This window comes from Solea senegalensis, linkage group LG21 (genome assembly GCF_019176455.1).
Source record: "Solea senegalensis isolate Sse05_10M linkage group LG21, IFAPA_SoseM_1, whole genome shotgun sequence".
Taxonomy (NCBI): Eukaryota; Metazoa; Chordata; class Actinopteri; order Pleuronectiformes; family Soleidae; genus Solea; species Solea senegalensis.
The window spans coordinates 10,959,830-10,981,627 of record NC_058040.1 but is presented as its reverse complement, the minus strand read 5'-3'; the positions used below and the strand labels follow the sequence as shown (position 1 = coordinate 10,981,627).

At 39.5% G+C, this 21,798-nt stretch overlaps 4 protein-coding genes across 7 annotated transcripts; 1 reads left to right on the top strand and 3 right to left on the bottom strand.

The window, feature by feature from the left end:
- Nucleotides 1–898: 898 nt before the first annotated feature.
- On the bottom strand, nt 899–4,203 carry zmat5 (zinc finger, matrin-type 5). 4 transcript variants are annotated; one of them, XM_044012292.1, is made up of 6 exons: nt 4,041–4,203; nt 2,479–2,649; nt 2,189–2,251; nt 2,003–2,083; nt 1,776–1,884; nt 899–1,665 (listed from the first exon to the last, which is right to left on the bottom strand). In XM_044012292.1, exons 2-6 carry the CDS (start codon nt 2,603–2,605, stop codon nt 1,518–1,520), a joined length of 528 nt encoding a protein of 175 aa, XP_043868227.1. In that variant the 5' UTR covers nt 2,606–2,649; nt 4,041–4,203; the 3' UTR covers nt 899–1,517. The 4 variants fall into 4 exon arrangements, with proteins under 4 accessions (XP_043868227.1, XP_043868228.1, XP_043868231.1 ...); XM_044012293.1 differs by having other exon boundaries at nt 4,063–4,203; XM_044012296.1 differs by having other exon boundaries at nt 4,174–4,196.
- On the top strand, nt 4,200–4,919 carry LOC122758267 (cytochrome b-c1 complex subunit 9). The gene is made up of 2 exons (XM_044012297.1): nt 4,200–4,374; nt 4,572–4,919. The coding sequence occupies exons 1-2, from the start codon at nt 4,234–4,236 to the stop codon at nt 4,620–4,622; spliced, it is 192 nt and encodes a 63-aa protein (XP_043868232.1). The 5' UTR covers nt 4,200–4,233; the 3' UTR covers nt 4,623–4,919.
- Nucleotides 4,920–6,780: 1,861 nt separating this feature from the next.
- gal3st1b (galactose-3-O-sulfotransferase 1b) lies at nt 6,781–10,334 on the bottom strand. The gene is made up of 2 exons (XM_044012289.1): nt 10,185–10,334; nt 6,781–9,216 (listed from the first exon to the last, which is right to left on the bottom strand). The coding sequence occupies exons 1-2, from the start codon at nt 10,316–10,318 to the stop codon at nt 8,052–8,054; spliced, it is 1,299 nt and encodes a 432-aa protein (XP_043868224.1). The 5' UTR covers nt 10,319–10,334; the 3' UTR covers nt 6,781–8,051.
- Nucleotides 10,335–12,029: 1,695 nt separating this feature from the next.
- On the bottom strand, nt 12,030–21,640 carry prodha (proline dehydrogenase (oxidase) 1a). The gene is made up of 14 exons (XM_044012694.1): nt 21,197–21,640; nt 20,263–20,471; nt 18,834–18,868; nt 17,995–18,144; nt 17,838–17,902; nt 17,436–17,552; nt 17,167–17,246; nt 16,906–16,987; nt 16,491–16,583; nt 16,230–16,376; nt 15,962–16,137; nt 15,772–15,870; nt 15,600–15,688; nt 12,030–14,189 (listed from the first exon to the last, which is right to left on the bottom strand). Exons 1-14 carry the CDS (start codon nt 21,548–21,550, stop codon nt 13,999–14,001), a joined length of 1,887 nt encoding a protein of 628 aa, XP_043868629.1. The 5' UTR covers nt 21,551–21,640; the 3' UTR covers nt 12,030–13,998.
- Between the last annotated feature and the right edge of the window lie 158 nt (nt 21,641–21,798).

Here is a 21,798-nt window from a genome sequence, read left to right as displayed (position 1 = left end):
TCCAGTAAATTGAGCAAAGAAGTTGCTGTGTCTGCTTGGTTGCTCGATTACTGCTTGAATTTTGATGTGAAGTGGTTTTAGAACTGGTTTGCAGTTGTTCTGCTTGCTTGAATTTTCTAATAAAAGTATAAAACACTTAAAACAAATAACAGAGCTACCTATAATAGCAGCCAACAAATTGGATCACTGTGATAGCAGCCCAGCTGCAGGAGGAGAATGAAAAGCAAACAAACAAAGCAATTCATTAAAAACAAAAACTCTAAATACTGGAGGGAATTTTTCATGGAAATTGTACAAGATTCATTTCTCTCAGTACAATCGCAATTTCAGTCACTTGAGAAAATGTGGTTGATCAAAAAAAAAACAACACTTTGCACATTTCCTTCTTTAGCCCTTTTAAAAAAAGATTCAAAAGGCCAAACCACTTGGCATGACTGAACATATCTCAACAAACCTAATGACTATTGGTAGACTCTGACTTTTACAAATTACCAAAGCAGAGAAGGATGACTAAGTGTGAGCCACACAGAGAATCCACAGGATCACTACTTAAAAGCTGCAATCAAGTTTTCACTGAAAAGGGGAACTTGTCATTGCCTCCTTTCATCAGAGGACGTATGTAGAATGATTGTATTATTATTGCGAATAATGTTTAAATTTAGTTCTCACTTTTTGCTTTTCCTTTGCCATTTCCTTCCAAATGTCATCAATTGCAAAAAATGTTCTCACGATAGTTTCCTCTTTGACTCTTGATTAGTTATGTTATGACTGTAACAGTAACACACCAACCCACACATAACTATATTGCTCCACTGTGGAGAAAAGGCCCTGTAGCTACAAAGAGTCATCTCTTACCCATGAGATCTGCAGTGTACGACATAGTCTTAAGAAAGCAATATCCAACAGATGGCATTTTAATAAGAATGAAGCTGTCACAACACTGTAGAAACAGTTAAAATGATGTACATCAGTGCATTAACCAAGTTAAAGGGGCCAATTAGTGTAGTAGTCAAATATCAAAGATGCTGCATAAGACTGAAATTTTCATTTTCATTTTCATTGAAATGTCATTTTCCCACTGTCGCAGCACAAATTTTAAACATAGCATAAATTATTTCCATCCCCTCAACAGTCCTGCAGTCCCTCAGGGAGAACATGACATCAACCGTTTCCCCCTGAGGAGTCCCACTGTCAGGCTGCTGATCTGTGCAGCAGCGGATGTCACACAGACTCTGTCAAAACACCAATGAAGAGAATTTTTGCCGAGAAAGACTCTGCCCCCCATATTTTATTTTTTTAAAAAAGAAAGATTTACTCATTTTAATTGAGCTGCTTGAACCAAGTATTGTATTCCAATTTTTTGAAACGACGAATAGAAACGGCTTATTAGTGTCAAGTGAAAACTTCAAATATTAACGGGACACTGCATCTTCACAGAACTCTGTCTGTGCCATTCTTCCTTGTGTAAATGTAACGTATCCATTTTATGGTGAATTAAATCAAAAAGAGAATGTCTCTCAGCCCCATTCATTGTTCACTTTGGCTTTCCATCCGCCCGGAGGAGGAGGCATCAGTGACGGAGGAAGGTCAGGAACGGAAAGGAACTGGTGAGGTACATCACTTTCTGTTGGTGCCTCTTCAATGTCATCTTTATTTTTTAGATCTCTGCAAAAAAAATAAACAAACAGCTGAATTCTTGATCAAAAGGAATAACTATACGGGTCACGTAAAGTAGAAAGTATGACAAGGTGATGAAAGGAAATGAGAACACATACCCTTTGCTAGTGAGGGCACTTTTCTTCTTTTCTCTTCTGGAGAGCCACTGCTCTACACTTCGGCCAGACATCAGTCTGTTCAGAGGGTCTTCTCTTTGCCGTTTTACATCTTAAAAACGAGGGGAAAAAAGATATTTACACAATTATCTAGATCGAATTTGCCTGGACAATGTGTAGTTATGTTGTTAAAATAAGGCAAAATGTATGTATCAAACTGTTGTGTTTACCTTCCACATGTCTTTTTAAGTTGAATAGCTCCTGTTCAGACATGTGAGAAAACCTGCAGTTTGGGCCAAAGTCACAAATTCCTAAAGAGATAAAGAAAAAGCCCAGATAATAATGAAGTTTAGAAACAATAATGAAGGTTACATGGTGGCCTGGTTATTGTATATTTGAACTGAGTGCTCTGTTACCTTTCTGGAGAAACTTCCTGCATGGTTTTTTTATTTGCTCATCGTACAGGATTGCTGCAGAGTCTGTAAACAGACCAATGACAGTGTGTTTATATAATCCTTGACTGTACAGTAAAGTAAACGGGTGGGCAACCAAGAGGGCATATTTAAAATGTAGGCCTATTTAATTATCCAGTCAAATAAACCTGCATAGTATTTAAATAGCAGCCCTTAAAAGTGATATTTATATACATAAATAAATAGTATTTATAGCTATAGGATCACTATACAGACACAGATACAAGTCTTACCTCTAAAATGGTCAAACCAGGCCTTTTTAGCTCTGTGATGCTGAACACCATTAAGATGTTTTTTCCTGTTATGCATGTTGTCCTGAAAGGATCTGTCGCAGTAGTCACAGTAGTATCTCTTCCCCATGGTGCAGTTTATGTGTTCAAACCCCAATGTCACCTTTTAAACCTCTGAAAGAACAGAAACACAAACAAAGCACAAAGCCTTATTATGGCATTCGGGGTTACACTTTGTCATACACATAAGTTCTCTGACAAACCAAAAAACAAATTTAAGAGTAAAACACCATCATTAACATTATTACCTGTCACATACTTCTTGAAGTGTGTAAGAATTATTGATTTTTAATGTTGTGACTACAGACTAACAAATGGAAGACTCACCCTCACTTTCTCAAGCACACCAGGGAACTACATACCAGAAAGAATGTCATTCTTTACCATTAGTGAAGTAGACGTCTACTATATGACACTAAATATACGCTCTGGCTTGTGTGTCTCATTGGGCTGCTCTAGAAACAGGTCAACGCAAGATCGCAGCCTCCATACGACAAGACACTTGCCTACTTTACATATTAAAAAGTACATATAAAAATCCTATTCTAAGGCTACAAAAACCAAACAATTTTTCGTTTAAAGACACTATACACACATACAAATATACTTGTTAATAGTATATTCAACTTCGGCCAATAAACTAAACTTAAATGAAACATTTACAAACATCTTCAGCTTAACTCAAGCAAGTCCAGTCCCCTACAGCTAACCACAGAAGATGACCATGACCTGGATGACCTAGAAGTTTCACAGACATCCATTCATCTTCTACCACTTTATCCTCCACATAAGGTTCGCTGGGGAGGCGGCGGCGCTGGTGCCACTCCCAGCTGACATAGGGCGAAATAGAGACAAACAACATCCACTCTCACACTCACACCTACGGTCAATTTAGAGTGTCCACACTGGACCATTATTTTTTCATTGAAGTGTCAAAAATACCCATCACAGTGTCTTAGGGAGCAGTGAGACACCACGGTCATATTTATACAACCAACAAAACCTACACACATTTACAACTGTACAAAACAAGACACACATAAAAAATGTGTGATTGGGTGAATTATACTATTAAATTACTTATTTTATGTGTCATATAACTGACGGGCTAATTTAAACCTGCTCTAATCTCTAAACTGATGTTTTGATATTTGAGATCTGCATTCACAAGTATCAGGTTTTTTAACTATGTTGGTTTGCTGCCATCTCCTGGTTACATAAAAGAGACGCCTTTTATTTTGAAAACGGCTTCCTATGACTTCCTGTTGAACCCAAAACAGTCACATACGTAAATACAGCGTTTTGAATAACAAAATAATGAGAGCGTACACGGACGGTCTGGCGCTTGTACGTATACATATATACATACATATATGTATATATATATATATATAGAGAGAGAGAGAGAGAGAGAGAGAGATACCTTGGATGTAGTAAACAGTCTGTAGCGATGATGGTAGCACACGTTTACAATCACTCAAATGAAAACAACAAAGAGTTCAAACCATTAGTGGAGCGGTGACGTACTCAGTCGTGGACTTTCTTTCAAATGCGTCGCGAACAGCTCGCAAAGTGAAAGTAACTGCGCTTCTACTATTCACATTAGAAACATTTTCTCTTCTTTCCTTTACAACCAACCTTCGTGAATCGGAAATTCGTCGAGTCTACTTCCGCTCACGCGCACTCGCATCTACCGTCATGGCGCTAATGAGGTCTGTCTACAACTTGCTCTTCAGGCGAACGTCTACTTTCGCCGTAACCATCATGGTTGGAGCGGTTGTGTTTGAACGGGTATTTGATCAAGGTGGCAACAAGGTATTCGAGCAACTGAACCAGGGGGTGAGTGTCTCCGCAGCAGCTTTAATGCCTGTTTTATCCTGACCTTGCAAGCAGAGGGCGAAGCGGCTTCAGCTAAGCTAGCGTAACCGCCTAGCATAGCAACTGCGTCCTTTTAGCCCTAAACTGAACTTAAGTCACTAAACTGAACTCCAGTCAGTTTATTGATATAACCTAATCACACGTGTGTTGTCTTGTAGAAATTGTGGAAACACATTAAACACAACTACGAGAACAAAGATGAGGAATAAGACGCAGCACCGGGGTCACCGAAGGCGAAAGTGCAACTGTTGTCACACTTCCATCAGCCATTCTTCCTGGACTCATCACCTGAATCTAGCAGCAGTCAACATGGGCAGTGTGCTCAAGAGTCACCGGCGACCAGAGGACCTACAAGAGTTTATTGACTGTCCAGACCAACATGAAGATGGAGCAATAGTTCTTGCCGTCACACCCCACTTCCCCACCCCATGTGTTTAGTCATTTTTTTCCTCATATTATAAATGTTTAAATTAAACTTGTATTATGGTCCTACAGACCTAACAATGCTTCACTTGTTTAATTCATTTTATAAGTCAGTTAGCCACTTAAACAGGTGAACAGGACACCTAATAAATGTCCATGTTTGGCAAGGGACGTGGTCTTGCGCTGCTGTAGCCTACCTGTTACAAAATGTCTTAGTAGATTCTCAGTCATCCAGGTCATAGTAATTCAAATATCAGTTGGAGCACTTGATTTCTTGAAGACGTCTACCCTCTTGGAATAGAGCCTGCTGGATTCTGAGGTTAGAGGTTCATCCGAGAGGCTTCTGTTCTGAGCTGAAGAAGCCACTTGGATAAGAGATGAAACATCTTCAAGAAATGTACAAGTGTAACTCATTCAGTGACTTTTGGACATGGACTACAAGGTTTGATGTTTTTTGCAATGAGAGATGGCCTTCAGCCTACGACGCTGAAGTTAGCATCCGATTCGCCAGCTTCCAATTTGTCAGTTAAGGGGAAATTTACCGAATGTGCAGTGCGACTGTGTGTCCACTTAAGTTTTTTTTGGGACACTTCTTGATGTGAAAACATTTTACCTTTTGGGTATGACATTAACTTTGCTTGACACCCACTATTGTATTTGTGAAACTTTTATTTTATTTGGGAAAATGCTAAAGGGGAGATTTCACTGTTTTTTTTCCATACCTAGACCTCATTAGACCAGGTCCTGATCAAAAACCACCATTCTCAAATCTGGACCGGATTATCCTACAGACCCTGAAGTTTTAAAAAAACACAGTCTCTGATTTATGAAACCTTTATTCTATTTGTGTAAATACAATAACGGCCCATTTCACTGTTTTTTTTCCAGCATATAGATCACTTTGGACCAGGTCCACATCAAAAACCACTGTACCTAAACTTCCCAAATCTGGACTAGATTATCCTACAGCCCCTGAAGATTCATAAAAACACAGTCTCTGATTTGTGAAACCTTTATTCTATGTGTGAAAATGCAATAAAGGCCCATTTCACCATTTTTCCAGCATATAGACCACTTTGGACCAGGTCCACATCAAAAACCACTGTACCAAGACTTCTCAAATCTGGACTGGATTAATCTACAGACCCGAAGATTCATAAAACACAGTCTCTGATTTGTGAAACCTTTATTCTATTTGTGAAAATGCAATAAAGGTCCATTTCACCATTTTTCCAGCATATAGACCACTTTGGACCAGGTCCACATCAAAAACTACTGTACCAAAACTTCTCAAATCTGGACTGGAATAATCTACAGACCCAGAAGATTCATAAAAACACAGTCTCTGATTTGTGAAACCTATATCCTATTTGTGAAAATGCAGGCCCATTTCACCGCTTCAGGTACCAAGAGTGCTACAGGTGTTTTGCCCAGAGAACTGCTTCTCACTGGATATTTGCTATTTTATAGACCGTCTCACTCACTCATCTTCTACCACTTTTTCATACACATGAGGGTCACAGGAGGTACCAATCTCATCTGACAAAGGGCCAAAGTCAGGGTGCACCATGGACAGATTGCCAGTCCTTTTTTGGACCATTTTTTGTAGGACTGTAGGATGATTGTGTGTAAAAAATAACAGAAGATCAGCAGTTTTTGAAATACTTCTGGCACCAACAGCCATGCCGCAGTCAAAGTCACTCAAATAGCATTTCTCTAATGTTCAGTTGGAACCTCGGCATGTTTTCTTGATCATGTCTACATGGCTAAATAGGTAGTTGATGCTGTGTGATTGGCTGGCTAAGTAATTGTATTAAACAGCAAAACAGGTGGGTGAACCTAATAAAGTATCTGGCTAGTGTTATATATCGTTTATATAAATATTAGATTATGATTAACTATCCAGAGTGCATTTTGTGCAATACACGACAGCAGCTTCCCATCATTAGCCGGTACAATACGTATATATCAGTTTATTATTATTTAAAAACATAAAATTTGACAAAGCCGTTGTGGTAAAGGGACATGTATGGTTTTCATGCTTATGTCTACTTGTATATGTACCGAATCATCATTCTCATATCTGGTACTAATAAATAAGAGTAGTTTATGAAATGCACATTTTAAATTCCAGTGCAAACACCGCTATGTGGCAGGTATTTACTCAAACTAAATTATTTCACCAGATACAGATCAGATTTTCAGGCAAAAATTACTTAATTTGTCACAATGAACAGTCATGTATCTCTTTCCAACAGAACAAGTAAACTGAAGGGAGTTCACTGTGATTGTACAGACATGCATGCAAGAAATTATATAAATGTTATAAATTATGAATAAATTGTAACAAATGTCATTCCACTCTTTTTACATGATCTTGAGGAGCAGCATTAGCAAACTGAGCTGCAAAGACAAAAAAAAGAAAACACTGTAAGAAGAGCAGCAAAAGGCTCCAGGCTGGTTTTGGTTGACACTGCCACTGTTATCACTGTTATTATAAAAATGAAAATACGAAAACGTTCACATTTACAAGGTATACAGGACGACAGGATTTCACTCGCATCTGCTACACTACAAAAAATATTATTTAAAATAAATAATGATACTACTGTATATATGTTGACTTTACAGTACACATGCTATATCAGCTATAATCCTGCACCCCGACAGTTACTATATTAAAATCATCGATGAATCGATCAAACATTCAAATAGGCAATGTTGTTACAGAGTCAATGGAGGATAAACGTTGGTAAAAGGTGACAAACAGTTATGTAAGAGAAGAAGACTTTTTTTTGCTTTGCTTTTACAAACCATTTATACTGCTGGCAATATCAACACAGTTCAGGTCATTCTGTTCAAATGCTTAGCTTAATAAAAAAATGCTCCTAAGTCTACAACCTCTAGATGGCACACTAATACTTCCTGTCTGTCCTTTTGACATCGACACTTCCACATCTGATGGCTCATTGGTAGCTGTCACACACATATCCCCGATCTCACCAAAAGGAAGAAAGACGTTTTACCAATTTAGGCACAACAAATAAAAATATGAGTGTTCATACCTAACAGATGATCATTATACAGTATTAAGATGTATGACCTTCCTGGTTGTGACACAATCACTGCATTCAAAGAGGTATTTGTCTAAGGTAACAGCCAGGCGAAAACTTGCAAACTGTAATTTGTAAGAATCATGTCGCAAATGTGTCAGTTCAAGTAAAAACTGTAAAAACTGTATCTTTTAACCAACCCCATAGTTGAGTAACCCACAGACTTACGCCCAAGTGTGATAAGTACTGTATTTCAGGCGTGAGCATTCTCTCACAAATGGTTCTGAATTGGGGATTGATATTATCCTTCATGTTATACCCCAGAATGGACGACTCTCCAACAGGCTGCCAGGGCTGGAAACGTCTGTCCTGGATCTTTTGGGCTTCGACTGCATTTCCTCCGTCGATGCAGATGGATTCCATCTCTGCGTTTCTTCTCCTCAGCTCGTTCACCTCTCGTGTCATTCTCGCTCTCCCATATGACTCTACTTTGGCCCAGAAGGTGGCATTGAAGTGCTGATAGAGCCTCCAGTCAGCCTTGTTCCACACCAAAGCTTTGGCTCTGTATTCAGGAGTCAACTGAGATACAGACGAGGTTTTGCGAGCATTTAGTTTAAAATATACAATGTCTTCTATGGTCCAGCAGAGTTTATCCTTCAGCAGGATTAGAGACTCCTCAAAGTATTCTGCTATGAGCACCAAATCAAAGTACCTGGATAAGCTATGAATACTACTCATGACACGAGGGTCATCAGCTTCAACGTTGTTATCAAGACCAAAATCAAAAAAGAGCAGATTTTTAAGATAGAATGAGTTGTAAGCCTCTGGGCTGTAGAAGGTCTGAGGATTGTCAAGAAACTCCACCAGTTTGTTCTCTCCTCCGATCCTCCACGTTAGAGGAACCATTCTGTGGTAATAGTGGAAGGAAGACTCAAAGAGATCCACCGGGTTTCGTAGGATGGTGACGTACAACGTGTCAGGAGGCAGAAGCTTGGCTACTTCTTGCCGGTCAAAGCGCATGTGGTTACAGACAATATTGAAACAGTCTCCAGGCCTGTAATCCTTCACCTGAGAGGACAGGAAAGGTGACGGGTAGAAGAAGTCATTGCGCCTTTCAGGGAACGCAAACTTGAGCTTGTGCTTTTCTCCAAATCTGAATATGATGTTGAGTATAGTGCTGCTGGCAGTTTTATGGGTCTTCATGAACATGACATTAACTGCAGGGGAGCACTCCTCTGACTGGGCTTTGGTGCGTTGAGAAGGTGCAGTCACATTTTTCCTCGATAACTTCGCCATGCTGAGTGGACATGTGTCTTCCCTGGAGCTCCTGTAAATGAATAGTTGAGTTTAAAAAAAAATAACTAAACTAGTCACCATATAGGATCATTTGTTCTCAATGGACATTTCCTGCAAACTACAGACAGAGTTTGTGTTCCTGAAGCGAAACAGCTACTTATTTGTTGCTCAGATTATGTTTTAACATGTCGTGGTGCAAGAGGGTGACGATAACCATTTCATGGTTATGGAACGTGGATGAGGTTTAATTTAGGCAGAAAAACACTTAGTTAAGGCTAAGAAAAGACCATGGTTGTTGTTGTTTTCAAAGAGTCAACATCCCTCTCTCTAGTGGGATGTCCCAGGTAAATTAGAAGTGTGTAAGTTGATGTCCACTCTGTACAGCAACGTGTACATTGTGTTTGCTGAAACGTTGCCTTAAGCTAATTTTTTTACAGTGTTTGTTCCTGAACCACAAACAATTCATTTGTACAGCAGCTAACAAAAATATCCAAAGCTTCTCATCTTATCTTCATGAACCTAACTTTACTTTGTGTAAGGTGTATTTTAATAGTCCTTTAAGAGTCCTTTATCAGTCCTGCAGGGGGAAATTCCATCTCTTCATTTAACCCATCCCCTACTAGAAACCTTCCTAGAATTAGGAGCAGTGAGCAGCCACCCTTTTTTGACCTGGTGGGGACTCAAACTGGCAACCCTTCAGTTACAAGCCAAGTTCCCTTTCCACTTGGCCATGGGCTACCCCATGTTTTCCAAGTATTACTCTGAGACTGAGTCCGAGATAAGATCAAGACCCTAAAGTACAATACTAGTATGTCCACCTAACAACATAAAAGCACCAATGTTTGGCCTTGAGTTCTCTACTATGTCACAGACATAACAAAATAAACCATTCAGAATTTCATTTTGTCCAGAATGCACAAATGCAAACGCACTCCATAGTTTGCAGGAAAGTAAAACAGTATTTCCTTAATACCATTTTGTTTCTAAATATTCATTTACCCGATCTTCCCTTGATTCTGCCCCTGAGTCGGGTTCGTGAAGCAGTAGAGCACCAACATGATGTTTGTCAACAAAAGCCACAGAATCAAGCCTCGGATTAGAGATGCACACTTTTTCCCTTTGAAGCCACACATGGTTGAAGTCCTAATGGGAGCCTGGAAATGAAATGGAAGAGCACATTGTGTAACGAGGAAAAGAAGTCTGATTATGATGGTTTGATCTCTTGATATGGGCAAGAATTTGAATGCGTTGACTTGACGGATACTACCATCATGGTTGATTTGTAAGCCAATCCTATCCAATTTAGTGCTGTACAGTAGTATAAAAACAAAATACAAAAAAAACCTAAACACATGTAAAAACACACAAACGAATAAATACAAACAGAAAAAATACATGACATCTCACCCAGAAAATGCAGAACGACAGCTTCACACATGCAAAGTAGAACATGTAGGTCTTTAAATAGATTTAAATCTTGCCCAATTTGCCTCATGTGTAAACAATAAACTGTTGAGAAAGAAAGAGTACAGATACACCAGAAAACCGCTGAATCAAACACAGGGCCCCCATGTTTACACTTAAAACATGTTTATGGTTCTTAAATTGCTCATAACAAACGGCAGAAATGGGAGAGCGCACTTAGATGCAAGCATCAGCACAACAATCACTTTATGGGAGGAAAAAAAAGCTTCTTTATTAAGCAGGTTATCACTGTTGACATGAAATAGATGTTTTCATTCATATAATGTGCGGTGAAAAGGGCGTGTCCCTAAACCCTCCCTGATAATCATCTGTGCGTTCCATCAATTACATCTCATGAGTGTACCTGTCATGTGCATATTTCCTAGATTGACTACAGTAGATAAAATGGTTGAGTTTGATTTGAGTCTTACCTGCGAAAAGGTCACGGCAAATCCAGAAATAAATGGAGGAACAGTGCATCATATGGAAGGAGCTTTCTTCACCTGCAAATGAAAACATTAGCAGTCCTAGAGTGAAGGCTTTTCAGTAGAGAAGAGAAAACACTACATTGTCAAAATGCTGTGTGGGCTGTAAACTCCTCAAAGTCATTTCCCACTGGTGGAGAAGTTGGAATCTCCTCCCATGGGGCTGGACCTGGCTAATGGGTGACTATTGGATGGCAAAACTCAGAAGAAGCATCCAAAACAGATCTGTGATAGAACAAATACACTGCTGTATGTGTTAGAAAAGAATAGAAAAACAAAACAAAAAAAAAGTAAACAGCCCAACTAAAATCAGCTAAAAATGCTTATTATCAATCACCCTTTAGTGTGACAATGACATTTCCCTGTGACAAGATTTGCTTCATTTAACTGCGATAGCCACAGCAGCTGGAAGAACGAATGCAGATCAGTGTGTGTTGAAGAGAACTTGTCAGTCTAGTTAAATGTTAAAACTGCAGTGTAAGTCCATACCATACAGTGTAAGCAGACGTCATCGTCATGTAAACATACCCAGCAGGGTATCCAACCACCCTTTGTGGCTGGATGTTTATTATAAATCGCTGTTGACTTTGGCTGTGTGGCACAGTTATTGTCACTGGCACCAGAATACGATCCATGTCACTTTGTGATAGGTATCCAGTCTGTGGTTGCTGTAGTCACAGCTGCACAATGGAAAAACCTTGGCCAACCTGGCAGCAGCAACCGACTGCACTCCTATATCGTGTCAATCATGTAATATTAATGCGTGTGACTGCAGAACTCCTCCCCCAAACAAAAACTCATCACATCACAGAACAGTCATTTTTACACACAGCTCTCTTTACAATCCTTTTATTGTTAAATAACCAGGTTTAGTTTACAACATACAGTACAACAGAAATGTTGCATATTTTAATAAGGCACTCGTGAGGTAATAATCAGATTCCAAGTGTCAAACCTTCACGGCAATAAATACAGTTCATGAATTAAAGACACATCAGTGTTACTGGAACCAAAGAAACACACAAAAAAAGAGGACAATCAACGACACAAAAACAGTGCAGTCAGGGGTAATTGATCAACAATACAATGTGATTGGTTTTAGAATAAAGTCATATTTTGCTATTGTACTTTAAAGTGACAGAGCCTCCCTGTAGATGAGTGAAGAAGATTCACTGAAACTTTCCACGGTGAAAACAGGTTCTCAAACCAGTTATCGCTGGTTAATGAGTGGTGTCTGCAAATTAAACGTGATTATTGATCTTGTGGTGTCGAGTTAGGATTGTGACCTGGATTTGGCAGTCGTTCATTTAAACATATTATTCACGATTTGACGTTTCTTTATGGTTCCCCCCTTTTTTTTGGTTGCATATACAATTCTAATGAACTGCTTGTAATGCATTATTGTTATTGTAACACAGCATTATTTTTATCTGAACTCCAACAGCTGTTCATTTTGGTCACGACACTTGGCAACACAACACACACAGATATGACTGAAAGTCTGCGAGCGGCACTGAAACCTGAAACTCAGATACAATCAGTCCAAACATCTCCTCGACATCAGTTAAGTGGAGCCACCAGCACTTTGCCTCCACGTGCAGCTTATGCAACAGTGCAGATGTTCCCTGATGTGCACTGAGAAATAATTATTCATTAATATTTATAATAATCACAGCCGCAGCAATCACGGCACGTTTTTGGAACAACACTGAATAGTTTTCTTGATTTGTGCTTCAAAGATCTTCTCCCCAGTGTTTAATGAACAGATTTCTTTGACTTGAGAGAAAATGTAAAATATGAAGTTATGGAACAGTTTTGCTGTAGATTCTGATCAGGGCCACACAGTCGGTATGATAAATATGCGAGTGTATGGGAAGCCAAAACGAGGATTACATAATTACCGCTATGTATTCCCGTCACAATAATCCCGACCAAAATACTATGTTTTAATATAATTTTTGTTTTAGATTCTTAAAACTTAAAACAGTTGATGTAAAACATATTTTCCAGTGAAAAATAAGTCTATTTAATAAAGATTATAATAAGTCACGATAAAAGATGTAGTTCCCTATTCCACTCATGTGAAATATTAATATTTTCCCTCCATTCCCGATTATCATGACATAACTTTGCGTCTGGGCTTTTTATCACAATGAGCGATAGATAATCACTACTACTATGTGATGATGCTATACAGTACATATAAGCCTCGCTGTCCTGCACAATAATCAAAGCTGATTCAGTTGATGACAAGCATATTAGCAATAAACATGCTAAAATACTTTACAGTGTACAGTAATGACAACCCCAACAAAAACACAGTTGTACTTTAAACATTAAAAACAATCATCAGGCACTTTATGTGACCGCTACATCAGAAGAAATAAAGTGAACATACATAAAGTGTCAAGTTCATTTTGTTTAAAAAGCACATGACATCAGAGCCATTTTAAATATAAGTAAGTCACATTTGGTTCTACGTATATATATATATATATATATATATGTATATTTACACACAATATACTTGACACAATTCTTCTAACCTGAAGAATCCCATACATTTGCATAGATCCATTAAAATCTACTTAGCATTTACTGAATTAACTCAGAGGACTATAAAAGCCAGTGAACACTTGAATAAACTGGTACACGACAAATATGAATCATACAAATCTACCAAAAGCGAGAGAGAGAGAGAGAGAGAAAAGAGCAGTATTCCTTGAATACCGCGTACCATAACAAGCAAAGGGGCGGACTTGACGCCACTGAGAGCAGTTACCTGGTGACAGCACAGGTACAGTTACGACGGTGGAATGCTTAGAGAAATACCGCAGTCACAGACACAGCTGTAGTCCTGTGACTCAGTAGACGGGCTTGTAAAAGATCTGACCGTGCAGCAACCTGTGTTTCAGCTCCTTCCACAGCAGGGTGCGCTCTCTCTGGGAGCCCTTCATGAAGCCACGGTTCTCTTGAGCGCGGCGCGACAGATAAGGAATGACCTCATTGACTGGACCGTATGGAACGTACTTGTAGACTGGGAAACCGGCCCGACCTGTTTTTAACATAGAGATCATAAAAAAGAAAAGGAAATTGAGAACAGTGGCCAATATCTCCACCGTGTGTACACACCAGGGAATGACTTGGTATAAAAAATTAGAAAATGAATGGCGACTAAACAAGGATGTAGCAGAACTGTAGAACGCAGAGAATTTAGGCTGCTTTTTTCCCCATTACGATGTTAAAATGTATATACAGAGTGCAGTATAAAGGGTCTTCTATCCTTTTTTTCCAGCACAAGCTATAGACAATCTGATGAAATAAACACACCTGAGCAAAAAAAGCACTCAAACTTTTTTAAAATCTGAAAATACGTCACAAAAAAAACTATTTATTTTGTGACTTCTGCACAAATATGTCTACTCCCATTTAAAAAAAAACAACAACTTTGACTCAACGACACATACACACATCCATATAAGGAGTTGTCTAACATTACAAAGGCAATATACCAAGAGCACGCACAGATCAGAGGGTTAAAAGGCACAGAAAACTAAACAATTGCACTGTATTTACAGTACATGACAGCAGCAGAACTTTGCTCTGAGGCAAAATTGGGTGAAAAAAGGCTGAAGGCGGAATTCATAGCGATTCACGTCATGCTGATATGTAAAATCTGAATTTAGAGATAACATAAGATATGGCCCCTTATATCTCCCTAAAGGACAGACGATTAGGTGAGCTTTCACTAATCTGAAATAAATGTCATCATATCATTGCCATATTGTTCACAAAAAATAGAAAGACGTAGAAGTTAGACCCACAGCTGCCCTTAATGAACAGCACTGGCTATTATCAAAAATGTTTATGTTTCTGAAACACCACTTTGTAGAAGCTCTTTAACCAAAATGATATTTTTAATGCTAAAATATTATTATTATTGTTGCAATCCAGGATTTTTTTAAATGTACTGTTTTACAAGAAATAGTAAATCACATTATTATTTCTTGGTTAAGATGTCAAATTACTTGTTATTTACTTGCATTCCTGAACAGAAAAACAAGTTTTAGTGGTTGGATGTTACGCTTAATTCATTTCTGACTTCTCAGAGAAGAAGCCAAGTGAGCCGGCTTAAATTAGGGTCAAACAAGGTGAATTCAATTTGCTCTTTGCCAAATAAATAGCATAAAAATGACTGACAGCATGTTTTGGCTGCACAAACCTTAACTCCTTGGAAACCAACAGTTGAGCACACTGAGAGACTTGAGTTGTTTGTTCCCAAGATATCTACAGGACATATCACTTTTAAGGTCAGTGACCACATAAGTATTTAAAAGCTGACGCTCACATGGACGACAGAATTGCGTCCTTTTGGACCCCAGCGTGTGTTTCAGTGGAGAATCAATTCACTGCATGTCTTAGTTGTCTAAGACATGCAGCTCTAAGCCAGCGTAGCACAACATACCTAATGGGAAGCTGATCTGGTCACACATGCCCAGCAGCTGTCCAAAGTAAACTTTATTCTCAGTGGGTGAAAGGCCCATCTCGTTCATCCTACAGAAACAGACAGATGCACGTGTTAAAGAAGGGTTACATAACGAGAGCTGGAGTTTCACCAAAGCTGCCGTTAATCGTACTTCTCGAGGGTGAATTTCACCGTGTCCTCATTGTGAGTCGCAACCATGACATTTGCTTTCCTGCTGTGTTCGATCTCCTCCAGTACGAACTCCAAACACCTGAACAAACACAGAGACAAGTGCTTATTTACGTAGACGCCTTCAAGACGAAACCCTGTGTGGTTCAAACAATAAATAATTCGAGGCATACTTGTGATACATCCTGTTAGTGGCCTCGTAGTCCGGATTAATCGGGTCTTCGTAGCCAATCTCCTGCGCTCTGGCTCTCTCTTGGTACATGTAGGCTCCGCGGACCAGTTTGGCACCAAAGTACCAGCCCTCCCGCCGCGACAGTTCAATATCCACGGTGACATTGTCGTACGCTTCCTAAAGGCGTACAGTAACAGTTTATTACACAACTGTTACAGAATTATCGGCTGTTAAAAGTTGTCGTAATAATAATCTGGCATTAACGTCACCTTTAGATAACACTGATAAGTGTTGAAAATGATTGGCTTCTCTCTGTTGAATATCCTCTGCATTTCCAGGGTCAGACGACTAATTGCCGGCTGGAAGTACGTCTGCTCGGCGTCCACCATCAGCCTGACACCATTCGCCACAGCATGCTAGAACACACAGCGTATTATCGTTCTATGCACACAAGTGAAGCGAAATCAGGGAAAAAACGAAACAAATGATGAACCAATATTTACTAAATGCAATTTATTGACATTTCTCACCTTGGCGAGAACGTCCACCCTCTGCAGCATTCTCTTCATCTGTCTCTCCTCCTCGTCTGTAAATGCCTTCAGCAAAGGTTCCAGCTGACCACTCTGCACGAGCAACACACAGAACACTGACTCATTAGGGCCTGAGCATTGAACTATTGAGACTGTTGTTCGTGAGGAAAACAAATCACACTTTTCAGGACTTCAACATACTCAAAAACATGGTGAAAACAAGTGTAAATTTTGAAATTTGCCATTGTTTGCGATCACAGGAATCGCCATCTACGAGACTAATTATATTAATCTTCTAAATGTAAGGATCTGACAAGGACATGAAATCATTTCCCGGACGCCTGTGTCTCGTGACACAGATCACAGTGTTCGTGAGAAACATAATGATACGGTTAATGGACTGTTCCTGACTCACCTTAAGGTTCGGCACCATAAGCAGGCTGGAGATTTTTGTTGTGTCGTTTATCAAACTATTCCAGTCCAGCAAATCTATTGCTCTGAGAATGTAAAACATGGGAAATTCAAATTTATAATAAGGATAATATACTGTATGTTTAATTCTAGCAAAACATTCCGTAAGACAAATACATCAGAATCATTATTATTACTAGTTTAGACTAAACTAAAGGCCTTTTGTTGAATTTCAAGTTTGAAAAACATTGTTGTTATTGCTTACCCTGACAAACCAAGCTTTTCTCCAGTCAACCAATTCTCAATGTCATCCTTGGCTCCAACACCAAGCTTAGTCAAACTTTCCTGTAAAAAAAACAAGATTGGAAAAAAAAACATAAATAACACAAAATAAGGTCACAAAGGTTAAAATCTTAAAGCGACTTAAGTGCATATTGGAGACCGTCAAAGTCAAATGTCATGCATGAGCATGGCTGAACGCGTTTTCGACGTTTGCTGGAGGCAAAAGTCAAAAACAGGTCGAGGCAAACACACCTTGAGTTGTCCCAGTTCCAGTTTCTGTTCCAAAAGCATCAGTTCAGATTTTCCCTGTTGAGCTGCGAGAAAGTTGAAGAAGTGTCTCCATGCAACTAGAACCTCTGAAAACTGGAGCTGTTCAAACACAGAACGACCCATTAATTCACAAGTCCACACGTCGAGGCAAACACTACAGAAAATCTACAGTCTGATATCGCAAACGCAGTCTTCCTTAATCCAGTTTCCTAGAATCTACAGTACGATAGTGCTAATCTACTGGCAGTGAACCAAACCCATAAAAACACAGATACATGGTTAATATTTTAGCTCCTGAATGAGTTTTCAAGTGTTAGATTTGGGAGTGTTTTTCTTGTTCAAAATAAAACAATATACACAAAGTATCCAAAAAATTCAACTTACAAGGAACTGTGGACGTCCAAGCGCTGTCAACTTAATAGCCGAAAATCCATCAACAGAGGCTCCGCCTGAAATGGTGATCATTTATTATTATCTATACATCAATTTTAATGTTGTTATATAATCAACATCAAACTCTAACACATTATATAGTCCTCACCGGAGGCTTTGATGCATTTTATGAACGTCTCCATTTGGGTGTCACATTTGGCCTCATCTGCGTAGAAGTAGGTGCGGGCGCTGATGACCCCCCCACGTCTGTCCCCAAACTGACGGTGAGCTTTGTATTTGCTCTCGCGCTGGTGAGCATCTGGCGTGAGGAAAGCTTCTTTTTAGCACGCTGTGACTTTATAACAATTATTTACAAAACACATATCACATTTTCAGGTTGTTACTTATTCATCCAAAAACCACTTCTTTTGCCACAGCATGTGGTTTATTGTTACGTTCCTATTTGATCAATTATTCATTGTTGTTGGCAATGAACAGCCATAACACAAATAACGTCACCAGACAACACAAGCTCTAAACACGGCTACACGGAGGAACACGGAGGGGATTTTAGACCCAAGTGAGCTTTATGTGCACTTATTTGACAACACTTTTGAAAGTAAAAGGACTTGTGTTTATATTTAAAAGCTACATACTGCAGTTTTAACTGTACATTTAACAGTCACATTGGATTTCTGGGGACAACACGTGTAGGTCAATGAGTCACATGGATCAACCCTGTAACACAAACAAAATGCCTTCACACTTTTCCAGCTGGACTGTACATCTTTAAAGGCCCCGTGGTCCAGATATAACCAGTGCTATCCAGACGAGACCACAAGGGTACATACCTAGACATACTGATCCTCATGCTTGACATACACTTGTGTTGCATTAAGGGCTAAGTCTAAAGCAGTTGAAAGCAAATCAGCTATTTGGCCGCCTGTGTCTGGCACAACACATTCAATTTATTACACACCACAAGTAATTATTTACTTATGTACAGACCTGGACTTTCTTTCTCTGCTTCAGAAACACAAGAACTGAAAAGGAAGGACAAATAAACATGAGAGCAGAGAAGATACAACAACAAACTGATTACTATTAGAGACCACTGATAACCTCCAATATCACTTTCAGACAGGTTAGTAACAAAGTAACACGAGACGTTACGCAATCCATAAGCACAGGAATGTCTATCTATGAGAGCTGAAACGATGAATCAATTATTAATCGATTACTAAATGAACGGCAACTATTTTGATCATCGAATAATCGTTTGATGCTTTTTTCATGATTAAAACAAGATTTCCAATTATTTAAGCTTCTTAAATGTGAACATTTTCTTCATTTTTTTGCTCTGGATAACAAAGAAATCATTAAAAGTTAATCATTTTGGTTTGTGGACAAAACAAGTCATTTGAGAACATCATCATTTCCAGGTTTGACGAACACCGATCAACATTTTTTTAAGGTTTTCTGACATTCTGAACACCAAGTGATTAATCGATTAATTGAGAAAATAATCGACAGATTAATCGATTATGAAAATAATCGTTAGTTGCAGCTCTACTATCTACACAGGCGTGTCTATTGTGTTGAATTAAATAATACAATTGTAATAATGAATAATTGAAGAAAGGTTTGTTTTTAACAGAGAAAATGTTTGTGTTTGTTGACAATAATCATCAACAGGCTCAATGAGTCTGCAGACAGGGCATTGCATAACACTTGGGTGTGTGTGTGTGCGACTGAGAGTATGTGCAGCCTTTTCAAAGCCCCACACATGACTCTAAAAGGCTGGCAGCCTCTCTTGAGGCACTTCCCCCAGCTAAATACCCAGCTCTGCCAATCAGAGGAGGTGGGTTTGTCCCTGCCAACCAATACAGGGCAAGCACTGTTTTCTATCAGAGGGAAACAAAAAATAAAAAAACACTGGGTTCAGACTCGTCACCAAAAAAACAAACAATGACACACGGAACTTGTAAATTTGATAAGAGCCGCAACAGAAGCCAGATCTACTGTGATAAGATAAGAGTGCACTGCATAATAACAGAGTGGGATATTTTATTTACAGAGGTATAAATGAATATGTAAACAGTGCTGTGTGAATTACCCCATTACCAACATAATCTATACACCTCGTCTGCTTCTGTTGCTGTTACAACCTCTCATGGGGGAGGGGCTGTTTTTAAAAGGCGTCTTTTGAGTTTCCTCCCTGGAGTTCAGGGGCCGGGTCAAAAACATTTTCTGTGGAGATGCAGTTACACCCGTCGTTGAAACATGACGCTGCTGCTGTGTTACGTAACACATGACAGCCCCTCGTGTGGAGCACTCACACGGCATACAATGTTTGATCCACGCACCACCATGGAGGAAAGAACACATACAGTACTGTTGTGACTGTAGTATGTCTCGTTCTGTAAACATTACTTACTCCATTTCCTTCTTCTCCGCCTCCTCTTGTGTTAAGTCCTCTTCAACACTATAGTCCAAAACCGCACCCACTCCAAAGGCCTGGTTTTTACGGATTAAAGGTTTGATGGATTCATGATCCTCTCCTGCTACAAACTGGCCGTAGAAGGTCATCTTCATCAGCTTCTCAAACATCCACTGGCCAAGCAACTTCCTACTTAACTCCATCAACTGGGGACAGAGCAGAAACAAAGCAACACACATATAGTTATGTGCATGTGTGCACATGTTTTCAATAAGTTGTGAGGACTCACTTTGGTTCTGAACCATTGTTATGAGGCCATGCTGACATTATGCAGACCTTTTAGCAGGTCCTTGCTACTTAAAGTGGCTTTTGAAGGCTAAAGGTCCAGTGTGCAATAATAATAACATGTAATGGTGAGGCTGCAGACTGTAACAAACAAACAAACAAACGGCTCCTTCGCTCACCCCTCCTTTTCCAAAATGTGTCTGGGAAAAACAGACTTTGTATAAAGATGTCATTCTTTCTCGTTGGCGCAGTAGCCTTCTGCTTCAAAATGTCAAACAAGCAAGGCAGCAGCTTCTGTAACACGTGGATTACCCTTATGTAAAGGACATATAAAGGCTTATTGTAAACCTATAGATGCTAAACAGTTTTTATTTTAAAGAAATTACCCATATATGCAAACATACTCATGGGTAGTATATTCCATGTCTGCCAATAGATACTTATCAGGGTTATACACTGGATCTTTAATCTTTGATTAGAATTGGTTATGGTAAGGGTTGGGGTTATGCAGGACAATAAATGTCCTCGCAACTAAAATACAACTAAAACAAGTCATTGTGATGATGTTTGATAAGAAACACATTTAAAGGACAATGACACAACGTTTTTGAAAACTTAAAAATAAGAAAACAAGCAACTATCTCACCTCTTTGTTCTTTTCCACCAGCAGGTCAATGGTGCACAACTTGAAGACCATCAGACTCCGGAGCAGCTCAGCGTTGTTCTTGCTCGCATAGGCTTCTTTGGTGTTGTCGAAGTCTATGTGGATTTTACTCATCAGCGTCTTTGTGACAGTTTTGTTCTGGCTGATGAGTTCCACTGGCTGAGCCTCCACCACCGGGCATCCGCTCGTCTGCGGCTGCTGCTGCTGCTCCTTCTCCTCCTTGCTCTTGGTGGATGCCACCGTCGACCGACATCGTCCGGATGAAATTCGTGAAAATGTCCTGACATTGCCCGAGTTTGTCCTGACGAGAGCGGCAACTAACTTGACGTACAACATGGTCTTTGCACACGAACACCCACAATCTGATCTGACTTCAACGCCACAGGGTGACTTAACTGCTGTGTGAGGATAAGTGCGCGCGCTGCGCCACAAAACTCACCTCACGTAGGCGGGGCCTTGGTGTTTACGTCACACCACGAATATTTTTCCTGTTTTCACCGACATGTAAATAAATAACACGACAATGTTTGCATTTGTGAATGCTGAATACTGACGTCTTGCCTTTGAACGTACACCTGAATCTG